At 38.6% G+C, this 17,379-nt stretch overlaps 1 protein-coding gene across 1 annotated transcript in view; it reads right to left on the bottom strand.

The window, feature by feature from the left end:
- The window catches only part of PTPN9 (protein tyrosine phosphatase, non-receptor type 9), a 143,361-nt gene that overhangs the window by 58,521 nt on the left and 67,461 nt on the right, over positions 1–17,379 (bottom strand). Inside the window, exons 2-5 of the mRNA XM_006888287.1 lie at positions 14,882–15,025; positions 10,057–10,146; positions 9,504–9,628; positions 4,590–4,695 (exon numbers count right to left, since the gene is read on the bottom strand). Coding sequence (XP_006888349.1) covers positions 4,590–4,695; positions 9,504–9,628; positions 10,057–10,146; positions 14,882–15,025 — 465 coding nt within the window. The remainder of the gene's footprint in view (positions 1–4,589; positions 4,696–9,503; positions 9,629–10,056; positions 10,147–14,881; positions 15,026–17,379) is intronic.

The raw sequence follows: 17,379 nt of genomic DNA, 5'->3' as shown, positions 1-17,379 counted from the left end.
ACTGCCTGCACAACCTGAATTACAGTAATGGAATGATTAGTGAAACAGATGAGTCCTAATGTTCTATAAAACTTTCTTTACAAGGTTCAAAACCAACCAAACATTATTTAGACATATTTGAAAAAATTATTTTTTAAAAACCAGAGATAACACAGAATTTAGGACAAGTGTTGCCTCTGGAAGAGGAATAAAACGGAATGGGTAGAAAAGAGCACACAGGTAAACATAAATTATTTCTCAAGCTGGTTTCAGTTTGGGTGGTAGATTCATGGGTGTTCACATTATTTTTAAAGTTAATTATTTAAAATAAGAGAGCTCTGCAAGGGTAAAAGAAGAGAGCATGTTACATATGATTAATACTATTCTTAATAGTATTATATAGTATACCTAAGGCTTAAAAAAAAATGAATGTGAGGGAGCTCTGGTGGCCTAGTGACAAGAAGTTGCACTGCAATCCTAGAGGTATGTGGTTCGAATCCACCAGATGCTCTGCTGGAGAAGGAGGGACAATCTCCTTCTGTACCAATCAGATCTGATATGACAGTACACACACACACACACACAATAATAAAAGAATTTTAAAAAATTAAGAAAAAAAAGAATGTGACAACACTGATACATGGAAAACCTTATTTTACAAAATAAGTATTTTTAAAATATACTACCATAATAATTACATACATACGGCTTACTTTTACAGCTACCTAATATTAATAAATATTAAAAACGTATGCCAAAATAGTTATATTTAGATGCTAATGATAATTTCTGTTTTACAGTTGTAACTGTAAATAAAGACTTCTAAAAACCTAGTTTGAAGGTAGATGCTGGAACACAGACCTAGACCAATGTTTTTCATATTGCATGTTGTGGCTGCTCAGTGTCCTGAAATCAACTTTTGACTAATGACTAATCAACTAATGACTAATATTTTTAAACTATGAAAGAGATTAATCAAAGTGATTGCACACTGGGAAGTGTACTTTGTGAAACTTTTCTATTTTGTTTTATAATACATATACATAACTTTTCTATTCAGTTTTATAATACATATATATAACTTTTTTATTTTGTTATATAATACAAACACATAGATTTACACATCCTCATTCTCAATATTAAACTCAAAACAACTCAGAAAAGTCTTTTGTAAGTTTGATGTAAAAAATCAATAGTCAATAAAATCTGACCTGAAAGATCACAAGCTACTTAAAGCCTTTATTTCCCCCATTTATTACAGGGGAAAACAACCAGTGAATACAGTAAAATACCACCATATATAACCATAATAATAACAGGTATACTACATTCAGTTACTGACTGGCACACAGGCCATATTATTTTTTAAGCGCAAAAAATTTAAAATCACCTCTGGATCTAAGAGTTTGGAATAGGAATTAAAAATTTTTCTAGTTTTCTTCTTTAATTTTGCTTGTTTGGATTTTTCTTGGGTTTTTTTTTTTAAACTTTACATTTTAGGAGTTATAAACTTTTGAATATAAATTCACATAGTGTATGTACATATACTTATGTCACAATGGAAATCACAAGCCAAAAACATCTGTAATTCACTGCTGTTGTTATGTGCCATCGAGTCGCTTGCGACTCACAGCAACCCTATGTACAACAGCCCTAAAACCCTGCCCTATCCTGTGCCAATCGCACTTCCTCTGACACACCCATCCCAATTACCCCAGTCACTGAATCAATTCACCTCAGAGGGTCTTCCCCTCTTGCGCTGTCCCTCTACCCTACCAAGCATGATGTCCCTCTCCAACGATCTGTCCCTCCTTACAAACATGTCCAAAGTATGACAGACGAAGCCCCAGAATCCTTGACTCCAAGGAGTAGCCTGGTTTAACCCTCTCCAGGATGAACCTGTTTGTTTTCTTGGCAATCCATGGTACATTCAATTCTCTTCTCCAGCACCACAACTCAAAGGAATCAATTCTCCTTCTATCCTCCCTAGTCATTGTCCAGCTCTCTGATGCGTAACAAGTGATTGCAAAGACCATGGCCTGTATCAGACACACCTTAGTCTCCAGAGACACACCGTTGCTCTTGAGTAATTTAAAGAGGTCCCTAACAGCAGACTGTTCCATTGCAATATGTTTTTTTTTAATTTCCTGGCTGCTGGTGCCAAAACTGTTGACTGTGGAGCCGAGCAAACTGAAGCTGTGAACAATCTCAATCTCTTTGCATCCATCCTGATGCTGCCAACTGGTCCAATGGTGAGAATCTTTATCTTCTTGACATTGAGCCTCAGTCTAGTAAGTCTAGTGATCTTCATAAATTCTTATGAAAAATGTCCAAAATCTCTGTAAATTTTCATTAAAAATAATAATAATAATAAAATTATTGGCAAAAAAAGGTGATTCTACTTTATACCTTGGAATTTTCTCCTGTATTTTAAATTTTAATTCTTCTTACTTTTTTAAAAAATGAATAGGTTTTATGTGTTCCTTCAGGGTTAGAGTCATAGAAAAAAGGAGCTGAAAGTATGTAACAGTTGCAGCAGAGTTTATTCCTACTCAGAGTGACTACAGGACTGGATAGGAACTGCCACACAGGGGTTCCAAAGCTGTAATCTCTACAAAAGCAGATTGCTACATCTTTTTCCCCACAATGGGGTTGGTGGTTTCAAACTGTTACACTCTCATGTGCGACAAGGGCTCCTTAGAAACTACCAAGCCCCAAAATGACTGGTACTGAATGATGCTCATGGAGACTCACCATCAGATTTCTAAGGGTGTGAATTTTAATGGGATGAGACTACCTCAATTTTTTCTTGCACAGCAGAGCAACTAATGGCCATAAATCCAACTATTAACCTACTATGTTACAAGGGCTCCTTCCTCAAAAAGCACACTTTCTCTACAACCAGGAGAAGATAAAACAGATGAATGGGAACTTCTAAGAATCAACTTATACACATCCAAAACCTTCTCCAACAGGGTAAAAAGTGAAGCCACGGACGGGGAAAAAGTATTTGGTAATGACCTGTCAGGTATGGAACTTATATCTAGAACTTATAAAATACTTGAGCACCACAAGATAAATCCAATTGAAAAATGGGCACAGGATATGAACAGATACTTCATCAAAGAAGACATTCAGACGGCCAACAAGCACATGAAGAAATGTTCAAAATCCCTAGCTCTAAGAGAAATGCAAATCAAAACAACTATGAGATATCATCTCACCCCAGTCAGATAGCAAAATTTAACAGAACAGAAAGCAACAAATGCTAGTGAGCTTGTGGAGAAACTGGAACCTTTATTCACTACTGGTGGGAGTGTAAAATGGTGCAACCACTGTGGAAGGCAGTATGGCACTTTCTCAAAAAGTTGCAAATAGAGATACCAATCCCACTACTGGGAATATATCCCAAAGAGACCATAACTGACATCCAAGAAGACACATGCACACCCATGTTTATCACAGCTTTGTTCACAATAGCAAGGAGTTGGAAACAACCTAAGTGCCCATCAACAAACGAATGTATAGAGAAGCTGTGGTATATTTGCATAATGGGATACTACAGTGCATTGAAAAACAAGGAACTCATGCAATATTATTCAAAATGGGTGACCCTAGAGGACATTAATTATGCTGAGTGAAATATCTCAGTCACAAAAGGACAATTACTGCATGGTGCCACTGTTGTAGAATGAGACTGACATCAGGGTTGGGGTAAGACTGAGAAAAACTGGATAAATTATGTATACTGTATTGAAACAGATATGGGAGAGAACAATTTAAAAGCGATATATTATAGGGTATTATGATTATCACAAGAGTCCAGAATTAAGGTTGAATAGTGGAGTGTACTGGGGCAGTGGTGGGGTGTATATACCAATGAAAGACTTTTTCTCTTACTTTTCAAAGAGAGGAGTGAACTGCTTGGGAGCGCTGGGTAGGGAGAAAAGTGCAACGATGAATGAATGGAAATCCAAAATCTCTAAATGTTCATTAAAATTAATAAAATAAAAATTTTTTTAAAAGGAGACATAAAAAAAAAAGGCAGTTTCCAAATAATCCCTACTCCTGCACACTAATTAGTAAAATCTTGCACTGGTGTGGTACATTTGTTACAACTGATGAACCAGTATGGATACATAATTATTAATTAGCTGCTGCTGTCATTTGCCTTCAAAGCAGGAACCAACTCATAGCTGACCCCTAGGGGATTTTCAGAGGCAGTAAATCGCATAGGAGGCGACTACTCATCTCTCCAGCAGAGTACCTGGTGGACTGAATTGCATACCTTTGCATTCATAGTGCATCTCTTTACCACTAGGCTACAGAGTTCCTTAATTATTACCTGGAGATCACAGTGTATACGAGATTCTTCTCTCTGTATTGTAGTATCACTTTACTTTTAAGACCACTTCTTGTTCTGAAGCACTAGATATTAGCCATCATTTAGGAATGACCTTTAAATTCAACACAATATCTGAAGTCTAGACCATTTCTCAATCTTTTTTCCAAAGTCTAAAGAATTAGGAGGGGGGTAGAGATGGGGGTGGGTGGAGTAAAGCATGCTAATCATTGAAGGGAGAGTTAAGAGGGGCTTACCACAAACTTACCTTCAGCAGGTTTAGAACTTTCTTGCCAAGATCCAGTTCAAAGTTGGCATAATTAGAACCACCCATATCATAGATAAACACCAGTCCATTTCTCTGAGTTTCAAAGCTGTGAGCCAATCATAGAACAAAAACATCTGTAAGTAATAAGATGAAACCTGCGGCAAACCCACTTATGGGACATATTTGAGAGCAAAACGACTGCCTTCCTGAACTCTGGTCTTACAAAAGAGATTGAACTGCTATGCTTATTGATGCAGATTCAAAACTTCCAGGTGGAGAATATTCTAGAGCAACTGCAGTTATTTTGTTGTTATGTGCCATCCAGTCGCTTATGACTCACAGCGACCCTATGGACAACAGCACTGAACCCTGCTCTATTCTGGGTCAATCATACTGTCTCTGACACACCTACCCTCATTACCCCAGTCACTGAGTCAATCCATCTCATCAAGGGTCTTCCTCTCTTGCACTGTTCCTCCACCCTCTCAAGCATGATGTTGCTCTCTAAGGACTGATCCCTCCCTCCTTGCAATTTTCCCAATGTCAGAAGATTCAGAATCTTTGCCTCCAAGGAGCAGTCTGGTTTCACCCTCTCTAGGAAGAGCCTATTTGTTCTCCTACCAGTCCACGGTATATTCAATACTCTTCTCCAGCACTACAGCTCAAAGGCATCAACTCTCCTTCTATAATCCCTAAATCATTGTCCAGTTCTCTGACACATAGTAAACAATTGTGAAGACTATGGCCTGGATCAGGAGCACCTTAGTCTCCAGACTGACCTTGTTGCTCTTCAGTACTCTGGAGAGGTCCCTGACAGCAGACTTTCCCAGTGCAATTTGTCTTTTAATTTTCTGGCTGCTGATACCAAGAGTGTTAATTGTGGAGCCAAGCAAACTGAAGCTGTTAACAATCTCAATCTCTTCACTGTCTATCATGATGGTACTAAATGGCCCACTGGTGAGAATCTGTCTTTTTGATGTTGACCTTTAATCCATATTAAAGACTGTAGTCCTTGACCTTCCGCAGCAAGTGCTTCATGTCTTCCTCAGTTTCAGCAATGTAGGTTGTGTCATCTGCATAATGCAGGTTGCTGATTAAGTCGTCCTCCAATCCTGTTGCCAAATTCCACCTAACAGAGCCCAGCAGCTTCCTGGAAGATGAGTTCTGCATATAGATTGAAATGGTATAGAGCTAGGACACATCCCTGGCGTATCTCCTTCTCAATTTTGAATCATGAAGTGTTTCCTTGCTCTGTTCTTACAACTGCTTCCTAGTCCAAGTATTAAGTTTTGCATAAGCACAATCAAATGTCCTGGGATTCCCATTCTTCTCAGAGTTAGCCACAGTTTGTTGTTATCCACACAGTCAAATGTCTTTGCACAGTTAACGTAACACAGACATTCCTCTGGTACTCTCTGCTTTCAGCCACGATCCATCTAAAATTAGCTATAATATTTCTAGTACCACGGCCTCTTCTAAACCCAGCCTGCACATCTGGAAGTTCTCTGCTGATGTGTTGTTCCAGTCATTTTCGGCTAATTTTCAGCAGAATCTTGTTTGCATGTGATAGTAATGATATTGTTTGCTACATTTTTGCACTCTATTAGGACACCTTTCTTTGGAATGAGAATACTGATCTGTCTTCCATTCAGTTGGCCAGGTAGTAGGTAATTAAAAATTTGAACACTTGCCCCTCCCACTCATCTACGATTACCTAATTCTATACATTTTTCATTGCTCAACTCATAGTTTCCTCTTCCATAAAGATATTTCTGATTATTAGTCAAACGTACATTTTATACCTTTTCTGAAGTCCCATAAATCTTCCTATTGATTATGTGTGTGGCTTTAACATACTCCAACTTTGTGTAACTACTTTGTTCTCCCCTAGAGGGCAGACACTTAATCCATTCAACTAATTATCCCCAGCAGTCTGCAGCACAGGCCTTGCAAATAAGAACACAGTGAATAGTGATTTATAATTCAATGGACTGAAAAAACTATTGCTAAGATAGTATTTCATACCAATTCCCATTGGTATGGAGCTATACAGAACAGACTTCGCTTTGGCTCACTAATGGTTAATGCTTCTCTTATGACTTCTAAGGAGGAAGAAGATCTCCTAATGAGCTTTGGAAAGCACCTTAAAAAATAGATTAAGAAGTGGTGTGAGCCTTTTCCTAGACAGAGCTGAGGAACTAAGGAATGTGTAAAAACACAAAAAGTATTCCTCCTCAGTCCTGAGAGTTTTACTCTTCTACCAAGCCAGATCCCTATGTGCATACTATCTGCATATTCGAACGGTCATTAATAATTTATTTTGTTGTACTTGTCACAGTTGATAACAATAGTTTTCACAGTTATTAACAAAGGCAAAACTTTCTGGGCACAAACTTCATTCTTGAAATCAAAGACATTACTGGTGTTTTGTATCCTAATTTTTTTGTATCATCACCTGGAAATCTTATGCCTTCATCTTTTTAACAACATTTAATAGCTACCAACTCATGACGTTACATTTTAAAAATCTCTAGTTCTTAAGTAATCCAAGTTTTCCCAGCAGGCTTAGTTACAAACAGTTCCTAATATAGTTAATGTTAAATCATAACATCTCTTCTACAACTCAATGACCAAACAAGATCCAAGGTGCTGTTAAATATATAGGGCAAATACGGATTATTCACATCCAGAGACTGCATTTCTCCATGAGCTCACCAAGTACCAAATTCAAGGAATTCTGTTTTTCTCTTCAAAATGCGCCAGTCTATGGAAAGTTTTTGTCATGGAAAGAGAGTTTATTAAAGTGAAAACAAACCAAAAAAAGATGCAGTTTTGGTGCCTTCAGTATTTCTAGATCTCAACACGGAATATACATGTACAATAGGATTTTCACCTTCCTGGGTACAAAATATGAGGTTTGTGATGATAAGTGATCATTTCTCTGTAAAAATGATTCAAGAAACTAGATCTGAAAACCAGGCGCTCCAGGAAACACCAAATATTTAGTCCTTAACATGTTCAAAACAATCAAGGGTAGGCTAGGGGTCATCAGTGTAAGAAGTAGAACAATAGGTATTCAGAGGCTTAGATTTTTCCCTATCAGTCTATATATTAAATATTCCACTGTATGCTAAAACAAACAAACAAACAAACAGGTTTCTGCCCTCAGAGAGTGTACAGTCTACTGATATAGGATAAACTGAATAGCAGTATAAAATAAACATCATAAGGCCATGTATCATTATGAATGGTATCGATATAGCTTTTTTATATTGGTATTGATAGCAACTGCTATTGGGTCAAAGAACAAGATTGTTATTTACGACAGGTTGGAGAGATGAGGGAGGTCATCTGTACTTAGGTCTGAAGGAAAGGACAGTACTTAGTCAAGAAGGAGGGAGAAGGAAAAACATCCTGATTCAAGGTAACATAAAAACCAACGATAAATTTTGCTTGAAGGAGAGGGTTTACACTTGAATAGTTTTTATGTACTCTCAATAATGAGGAGCCATTGAGGACTTTATGAAAAGGACAGACAATATGAAAGTAAAGTTTTAACTGTGTTCTTGTGAGATCCAATACTCACAGTGGAAAGAGAACCTTTGACCAATGAAAGCTATTCCTGATTGAGAACACTGACTCTCTCCGCATCCTAAGGGGGAAGGTCAATACCAGGTTTTCTGGGGGAAAAGGCCTTCATTCATTCCCCTGAGCTAAGATCAGTCACAGAGAGGAACTGTTGAGAAATACCACACTTTTGCTTAGGGAGGACAAGGCTACTGAGACATAGTCTCATCCCTTAAAAACTTTTCTTTTATAAACAAGTGTATGGTCTGGATAGAACCCCCACTGAGCTTCAACAGCAGAAGTCAACCATTACGAAAGTAACGTAAACAAGATAGCAACAAGTCAACAGGACACAGAGCCCCTATGTTGGGCAGTCCTTTGGCTTTTCCCAAGTCTATGAAAGTTGTACACAGCTCTGACTATCTGTGTAAGCCTTCAATATACTGCTTCTAACCTAGTATACTAGCCAATGATAGGAAGAACTGTAACAAACTGTAAATGTCAAGCACCAGGGAAAAGAAAGTGGGACAGAAGAGCACTATAGTGTAGTGTAGTAGGGTACAAACAGCTCTGGTCAGGTGCCAACAAAGCAGGATCTAGACTCCACTGTAATAACAGGAAGACTCACACAGCATATTAGGACTTTAGTATCTTTGTTTACAGACTAGGTCTAATACCATTTACTTTAGAGAGACATGAAAAGATGACTTGAGTTGGGTTCTTTTTGTATAGGCCCCTATTTAAAAACATGATTTTGCTTTTGGACTCTTCTCCCTGAATGCTAATTATCAAAATCCTCTGAATAAAGGGCATTAATTCTATTTACAGAGAAAGAAACTGAGGTCAAAGAAAGAAGTTTGGGGGTATATGTGTGTGTAGGGGGTTTGTGTGTGTGAGAGACAAAGATAGTGATCCAAACGAAAGTTTACAAAGCAAATTGGTCTTCCATGGCACAAGAGAGTTTGATAATTAAAGTTCAGGGCAGAATGGGCAGTAAGAGCTAGCAAAACTTAGCTCCCCTTAATTCTTTCCCTGTAATTCTAACTACACAATGATTGCTAATAACTGGCCTTCTCAGCATGCTATCATGAAACTGACTCAGTAACTTACCTAGAAGTCACTCATTCACTCATTCATTGCCATCAAGTCAGAACAGACTCAAGCTGACCTTCCAACAGATGAAAATCATAGGCTGTAAACTGCATGAGATAAGATTGCCTATCCTTTACTTATGCAGCCACTGGTGGATTCGAACTAGCAGAGAGATGCCTTTGGGATAGCAGCACAAATACCTACCAACTCCACCACCTGGATGTACACTATCTGAAAAATAATCTCCATACTCACCTATCCACAGCTCTGTCTAGCAAGTAAAACAGAGCCTGAAGTACCACATGTTGGACAGACTTGTGGGGATGATGCAGCCTGGCAGTGAAGAGGGCAATGGAGGCTCCTGTTGGGTCTCGAACATTCTAAAACAAACAAAAAGAAAAATATTTAGAAATTAAAATAGTAAATCTTAGAAAACAGTTGCTATGGATTCTTATATCCCAGAAAAAGGTTCAATATGTGAAGAGATACTGAGAACATGTATCAATTTCTTTAGAAAGTAAAAGAAAGTTTATACCATCCCATGCTCGTTTCTCTAAAGAGCCCCTTGGACAATATCCCTGTGGTAGAAAAACATCACCTTGTCTTTTGTCTTCACCTAGAGAGAGATCTAAGGAAAGTTCTAAACTGGCTGCCAAACTAACTCTCCAGGAGGATGGCAAATTAAAAAGCAGCAAGAGAGAACCATAGAATCTCTACATTCAGGATAAGATATTCAGGAACAAAGTCAAAACAGGACAAGTGAAAAAAAAAGTGATGCAGCAATGTAACAGGGTCTGTGAAGACTCACTAAGATGGTGAACTTTCCACTAAGGATCTCAGAACGGAGAGGTTCTTCATGAGGTTTCAGCTTTACAATGCCTTCCTTCCTTCGAGTTTCCTAGAAATGAAATGTAGCAGGGTGAATTAATATTAAAATACCAGATCATCACAAGAGTTTCATGTTATCACTAGACCTCAGAAATAAGAGATTTTAGAAGTCAACTAGCTGAACCATAAATCCCTTGATAAAGTCACTTCCAGGCCATTGTGTGTGATTAGAATTCCTGCCCAACTTCACCTTATCAGTTCCCTAAGTAATTTTCTCTGCCTCAATTAGACCAATAAATACCATTAGGGAATTGATAAAAGTTCTGAATATATGCAGCAGTTCCTAACTCTGCCCCAGGAAATAGAAATATCGGCCTAAAAATTATCTGGAGGCATACATCACATCCTCACATATTTATCTTAAACAGCCTCCTCCTCCATTCTATGTCCTCTCTAATAAGAGTTACTACAACCTCATTTACCTCATTTCTTTAGCCATATTTGGATAAATTTACTATGATTTGATTTTACAAGTTGGTTTACATTCAACAACTCACAAACATTTTGTTTTATGACATTAATTGCAATGCCCACAATGTAACAGAACTGCACTCTTCCTAATTCCTCCCAATGATAGTTATTTCCTTAAGTCTTCCTATCCTACCCCTCCCTGATTTCTGAGCTTTATTCTTAGGCAAATGCAGCCACATAGGTTGGTTATTCTACAGAGTGAGTGGCTCCCTGCTGTTATTGTTCACTTTATAGGTCTATCTATAGTTTGGCTGAAAGTTGAGCCAAAGCAGTTAGCATTGTTCCAGGTCTGAAGGGTGACTAAGGCTCACAATCTTGAAAACCCATCAGTCTCTATCAGACCAGGACACTTAGTTATTATTTTAGGTTTTTGTGTTTGGCTACACGTTTTTTTGTCCACGCTATCCAGGCACCATCTAGCTCTTCTTGCCCCAGCGTTGTAGGGGGTTGAGGTTTGCATGGTCCATCAGTCCTTCGGACCATTGGCTTTCTTCCCTCATCTTTGTTGCAGATGGGAAGAAACCAACAGCTGTACTTTATGTCGTTGTTTGTAAGCTTTGATGACCCTAACCACATTTCACCAAAGCAATATGAAGAAAATTGTCTCTGTGAATTATGTTATGCCAACCGATCTTGATGTCCTCTAGTCTATATCCTTTGAGGCCCTAGGACCATCAACTTATTCCCTTAAGGTGTTTGGCGATAATTTAGAAGCTTAGATAACTTTGCCCCCTGTCGGCTCTGCTATAAACATGGATATTTACTTACAGGACATACTAACACAAATGTAGAAATTTCATCTGTCAAAATCATGTATGGTGATGGGTGTAGTAATCTCTTTAATCTGTACTTAGCTATACTCTTTAGAACTCACTTTAGTTTGCTCCTCCTCCACTCACTGTATTCTTGTTTCCTCACAATCCAACTATTTCGCTGATAGCTTTGTTCAGGACTTTTGTCCTATAATGTCTATCACTAAGCCCAGTGGACATTTTGAATCTTTTTTTACATGACAAAGTTGATTCCCTTCTTGATTATTCTATATCTTTGACTATCATGACAATAAGAAAATACTCCTGGTTATGCCATTTCTTCAGTCTTTTTTGTGAGCTTTCTCCCATTCGCTTCCTCCTCAACTCACTTATAACCCATTTGGCTCATGCATTCACTCACCCTACAAACATCGTAGGCCATCAATTATTTGTCTAGTACTAAGTAAACTTTCAGAGAAGACCTGGTGGCCTAGTGGTACGGAGTTGTGCTTCCAAGCCAAATGCACAAGGTTAGAATCCAGCAGGTGCTCTGAGGGAGAAAGATAAGCAATTTCTTCCTGTGTAATTAACAGCCTCTGAAAACTGGCAGAGGGTCGGCTATGAGATGATTCCAATATGATGGCACACAACAAGCAGAAGTAAATGACAGGTACACTCTAGTGAATAAAAACTAGATCTCTTCTAGATTTCTTCCCCAATTCATGATTAAAATTCCAAATCTTTACTAACAGTAAGATAGTAATAATGGGATTTATACCTAAAACATTTTGATTCAACTTTAAAAATAATATTGGACCAATGAAAGAAAAAAGTCTGGAGGTTCTACCTTACACATCATCCTACTCATTTTCCTTGAATTCAGTCTCATGACTTCACTATTCAGCTCTACTTTGGTGACTCCTAAATCTTTTTTCAGTAAACTAGACTGAGATATCTGATAACTACAAAGTTGTTATTATGTGCTGTCAAGTCACCAGCAACCCATCATGACCCTATGTACAACAGCTCTGAACCATGTCTAACCCTAAATCAATCTCATTGTTTCTGATACACCTAACCCGACTGCCCCAGTTATTGTGTCAGTCCATTTCCTCCAGAGTTTTCGTCTCTTGCACTGTTCTCCACTCTTCCAAGCATGACATCCTTCTCCAAGGACTGGTCGGTCCTTCCTGGCAACATGTCTAAAGTATGCCAAATGGACCTTCAAAATCCTTGCCTCCATGGAGCAACTTGGCTTCACTCTCTCTAGGACAAACCTGTTTATTCTCTTGGCAGTCCACTGAATGTTCAATACTCTTCTCCAGTACCATAACTCAAAGGCACTAATTTTTCTTCTGTTATCCTTAATCACTATCCAGCTCTCTGATGCACAGTAAGTAATTGCAAAGACCATGACCTGTGTTAGGCGCACCTTAGCTACCAGACTGACATCACTGCTCTTTAACTACTATGCAAAGAACATGTCTACTCAGTTATATCGAAGGTATTTCAAATTTACCACAGCTAAAATAGAACTCTAGGAAGCTCTGGTGGCTTAGTAATAAGGAGTTAGGCTGCCAACCCAAAGGCACACAATTCAAATCCACCAGTTGCACTGCAGGATAAAGACAGGCAATCTCTACCTGTGCAATTAACTGCTCTGAAAACTTGTTAGAGGTCAACTATGACTCATCTCTGACTTAAGAGTACTCACAACAATAACAAAAATAGAATTTATTACCTTCTCTCTACCTACTGGTATGGTGTCCCCTGAATCAGTGAATGCTGCCACCAATTATCCTGCCATCCTTACCTGGATGAGACCTAGAATCCTTACCTCTTCTTTCCTCATGCACCAATTTAAACAACCCTGTCCTATTAATTTCATTTATCTAGAATCTGTCCATTTCTCTCCATCTCTTCTGATATTACTCAATGAAACCACAATCATTTCTGCCTAAGTACAACAACCTTCTATAACTAGTCTTTCTGCTTCCAGTCTAGCCATTCTGATCCAATCTCTACAATACAAAGAGAAGAAAACTTTGAAGAATGCAAACATGATCCCATCATTCTTGTTTATAAAAGCAAATACTCCTGAATCTGGCCTTGTTCACCATTGCTGACTAATTTTTTGGTAGTCCCCACTTCACACCAACAGTCTTACCCAGTAGACTTTCTCTTGTCACTGAGAATTTGAACTCCCTGTTTTTCCTACCACGCTCCCCAACCTATCTGATTCCTACTCATCCTTCTTTACATCTTAACTTGGAAGTTATTTTCTTCAAAAAGCTTCCATGAATCTCCTAACTAAATGTGCTTCCAAAGAACATAGTATTGCCCTATCATTTACCATACATAGTTCTGCAATTGTTTATTTAATCTGATTTTCTAAAGAATAATCTGTGCCTATAACACACAGTAAACATATATGGAATAAATTAATGACTACTGAATATGTTTACCAACAAGGTAAATGTAAATGAGCTTTGCTCTTAAACTACTCTTAATGTTTATTAACTATTGTTTGTTGTTTTGGTTTTGTTTTTAAATTTAGGGATATCTTGTGTCTCCTCAGAAAAATATTCTAACTCTTTGGTGCCCAGCCTGGAGGCAAGAAGCTGTGCTGCAATCCCAAAGGCATGTGGTTCAAGGCAACCACCTGCTTTGTGGGAGGATGGGCAATCTCCTCAGCCATGTGATTTATTGCCTCTGAAAACTTGGCTCCAACTCAACGGTAAACAACAATAAGAACAACATGCTTAACATGCCACACAGTGTTCTATTAAGGACACTGTCAAATGGGAAAGTAAATACAGAAGCAAAGTCAATACTCCCTCAAGAAACCAAAAATAACAGAAGATTTAAAAAAAAAACAAAACACCAAAGTAACATGCTTCACATCTATAAGCATAAAGGTAATGTTAAGACAACAGACTAGCTAACATAATTGCTTCTTTCTTACCGGTCTAAGTTCTTCTTTCTGAACCAAAATGCCTACTAAACATTTATCTGAATGGCAGGTTTCTAGAAACTCCAGCAATCCTGGAAACCAGTAGAGCAAAAGGAGTATGTGGCCAAAGGCCCGTGAAGAGAGCTGGAACTCTACCTCTAGGAAATGTGTACTAGTTATCATGCCAGCAAGATGATGTCAGACAATTTCCTTTTAGTTTCCATCATTAGAAGTGATATAAACCGAAACCCACTGCCACTGAGTTGATTTTGACACACAGCAACTGTCCACTGGGTTTCAGAGTATAAATCTGATAGGAGAACACTAACCTTTCAGTTAGTAGTGAACATGATGAAATGAATGTGAACGAAACCTTAACACACTCTATGTCACCAGAGCTCCTGAGAGGTGGCATACCACTCTCCAGTCGTAACTTTGTAGCGCCTTCTAAGGGCTGCCAAGCTCCTTATTAGTGAGACTGAAGATCTTCTCTTAGGAGAGAGAAGGCACTTAGAGAACTGTAATAACACAATATAATGGTACAGCTTCTGTATTGCTGAGCAACATACCCTGTAAGAGTGGAATAACTCTATGGCGCGGAGCACATCAAATTTCCTGGCCATGAGGAACTTGACAGCCACATTCCAAGAGAGTGGAGAGACATTGTACTGAACTGTCCACTTGTTAATCTCTTCAAGAAACTGCTTGGTGGCCTGTTGACAAAGAAAGAACAATTAGTAAGAAGATAACATCTTCATGGGACCAAAACCACACAAAATGTATAACCCTTTCCCTAAGTAAGACTAAACCCAAAACTTATCACAGGGAAATAGGAACATGGAAACCATTCTGAAACTCAAAGGAGATAAAATACTACAAAACACTGAGGCCAGAACCAGATTCAGAGAGTAGGGCCTACCACAAAGAATGAAAAAAAAGAAAAAGCAATGAAGAGAAAAACCAGGGTACCCAAGTGAGGTACAAATTATTGGATTTAAAATGGAAAAACAAACAGAAAGTTTGTTATTCTTACTGTTGGTTTGTTGGGTTTTATGGGGGGAAGAGAGATGAGATTGGGCCCTTGGAAGAGTTACTACATAATGCATAGCAATCTTAACTGCTCCTTTGGCCCCACAAGCCAAATGAGAAAACAAAAAAATCAAAATGGGTTTGGCTTTGGAATTAACAGGACGATTCTGTTGTTGTCAGGTGCTGTCAAGTCAAGAACGACCCATATGACCCTATGAACAACAGATCTGAACCCTATCCTATCCTATCCTAGCCTATCCTATCCTATCCTATCCCATCCTCATACTTCCTGACACACCAGAGCCCACTGTGGCAATCACTGTTTTAATCCACCTGGTTGAGAGTCTTTCTCACCTTTGCTGACACCCCATCTTTCCAAGTATCATGTCCCTCTCCAAGGAATACCCCTGCCTAGCAACATGCCCTAAGTATGTGAGGTGAAGCTTTATCATCTTTACTTCCAAGGAGCACTCTCGTATTTTCTCCAAGACATATTTATTCTTTTGGCAGTCCATGGGATATTCAGAACTCTTTTCCAACATCACACAGTTCAAAGACACCAATTTTTCTTCTGTAAACCTTATTCATTGTCCAGTTCTCAGATGCATGCTAAATGATCAGAAAGACCATGGAATGAAGCAGATATAACTTAGCCTTCAAACTCACTCATTACTCCTCAAATCATCTGAAGAGGTCCCTGACTGTAGACTTTCCCAGTACAATAGATCTCCTGACTGCCTGACTGCTGGGACCAAGGGTGTGGTGAGGATCCAAGTGATGTGAAGTTGTTGACAGTTTCAATTTTTTTTCTCCACCTATCATAATGCTATCAGTTCAGTGGTAAAAATTTTTGCTTTCTTGATGTTGATATGCAACCCATACGGAAGGCTGTATTCTTTGATCTTCTGCAACAAGTGCTTCAAGTCCTCCTCACTTTAAGCAAGAAAAGTTGTGTCATCTGGATAACACAGGTAACTGATGCCACATTCTTCCTCACAGAGTCAAGCTTCTCAAATAATTTGTTCAAGATACAGATTGAATAGGTATGGAGAGAGCATGTAACCCTGATGCACTCTCACCTTAATTTTAAGCCATGTAGTGTTCCCTTGCGCTGTTTGCACAACAGCCTCTTGGACCAAGTATAGGTTTCACAGGAGCACAATTTAATGCTCTGGAATTCCCATTCTTCTCAATATTAGCCATAAGTGTCATGAGTCACACAGTCAAATGCTTCTGCATAGTCAATAAAAACCTAAATAAAGAATTTTAGAGCAGCAAAATTAATAGGACGTTTTGACAAAAGAGTAACTGTTCTTTGATCTGACTGACCCCACAAGGCTTGTTCATGCCTCACAAGGCAGTCATGCTAGTGCTCACAAGATCATTAACAGCTCCTCTAGATAATGGATCAAGGTAGCAAAATAGCTATGCTCAGCTGCTAACAGAAAGTTTGGCAGTCTGTTGGATAAAAGAAATGGTGATCTGTGCTTATAACAGTTACAGTCCAGGAAACACTTTACAGTTCTGCTCTGTCGTACAAGGTTGCTATGAGTCAGAATTAAGGAGCTTTGGTGGTGCAGTGATTAAAGAACTCAAACACTTGCCAAAAGGTCAGTTGCTCGATGGGAGAACGACGAGTGGATCTACCTCTGTAAATATTTTATTGCCTGAGAAACCTGTGCCTTATTGGGTCACTATGAGTTGGAATTGACTTGATGGCAGTTGGTTCTATTTTGAGTAAGAATCGACTCTATGACACCCAACAACAGCACAACAGCTAGTAATATAAAATTTTCACTATCTGATGACAAGTTGGCAAGATGTCTGTTTCTAGAACTGTTCTTATCTGTAGATTAAATCAGGTTCTTTTATACTCTTTTGCCCTACTACAGTCAATTTCTGCTCTAGCCAAACATTTTAGTATAATTTAAAATAGGCAACTCCAAGCAACAAATGCTGGCGAGGTTGTGGAGAAACTGGAACCCTGATTCACTGTTGGTGGGAGTGTAAAATGGTGCAACCCCTGTGGAAAGCAGTA

Source organism: Elephantulus edwardii, unplaced genomic scaffold (genome assembly GCF_000299155.1).
Source record: "Elephantulus edwardii isolate Elephantulus edwardi_28Jun2011 unplaced genomic scaffold, EleEdw1.0 scaffold00066, whole genome shotgun sequence".
Lineage (NCBI taxonomy): Eukaryota > Metazoa > Chordata > Mammalia > Macroscelidea > Macroscelididae > Elephantulus > Elephantulus edwardii.
This window is presented reverse-complemented; position numbering and strand designations above follow the sequence as displayed.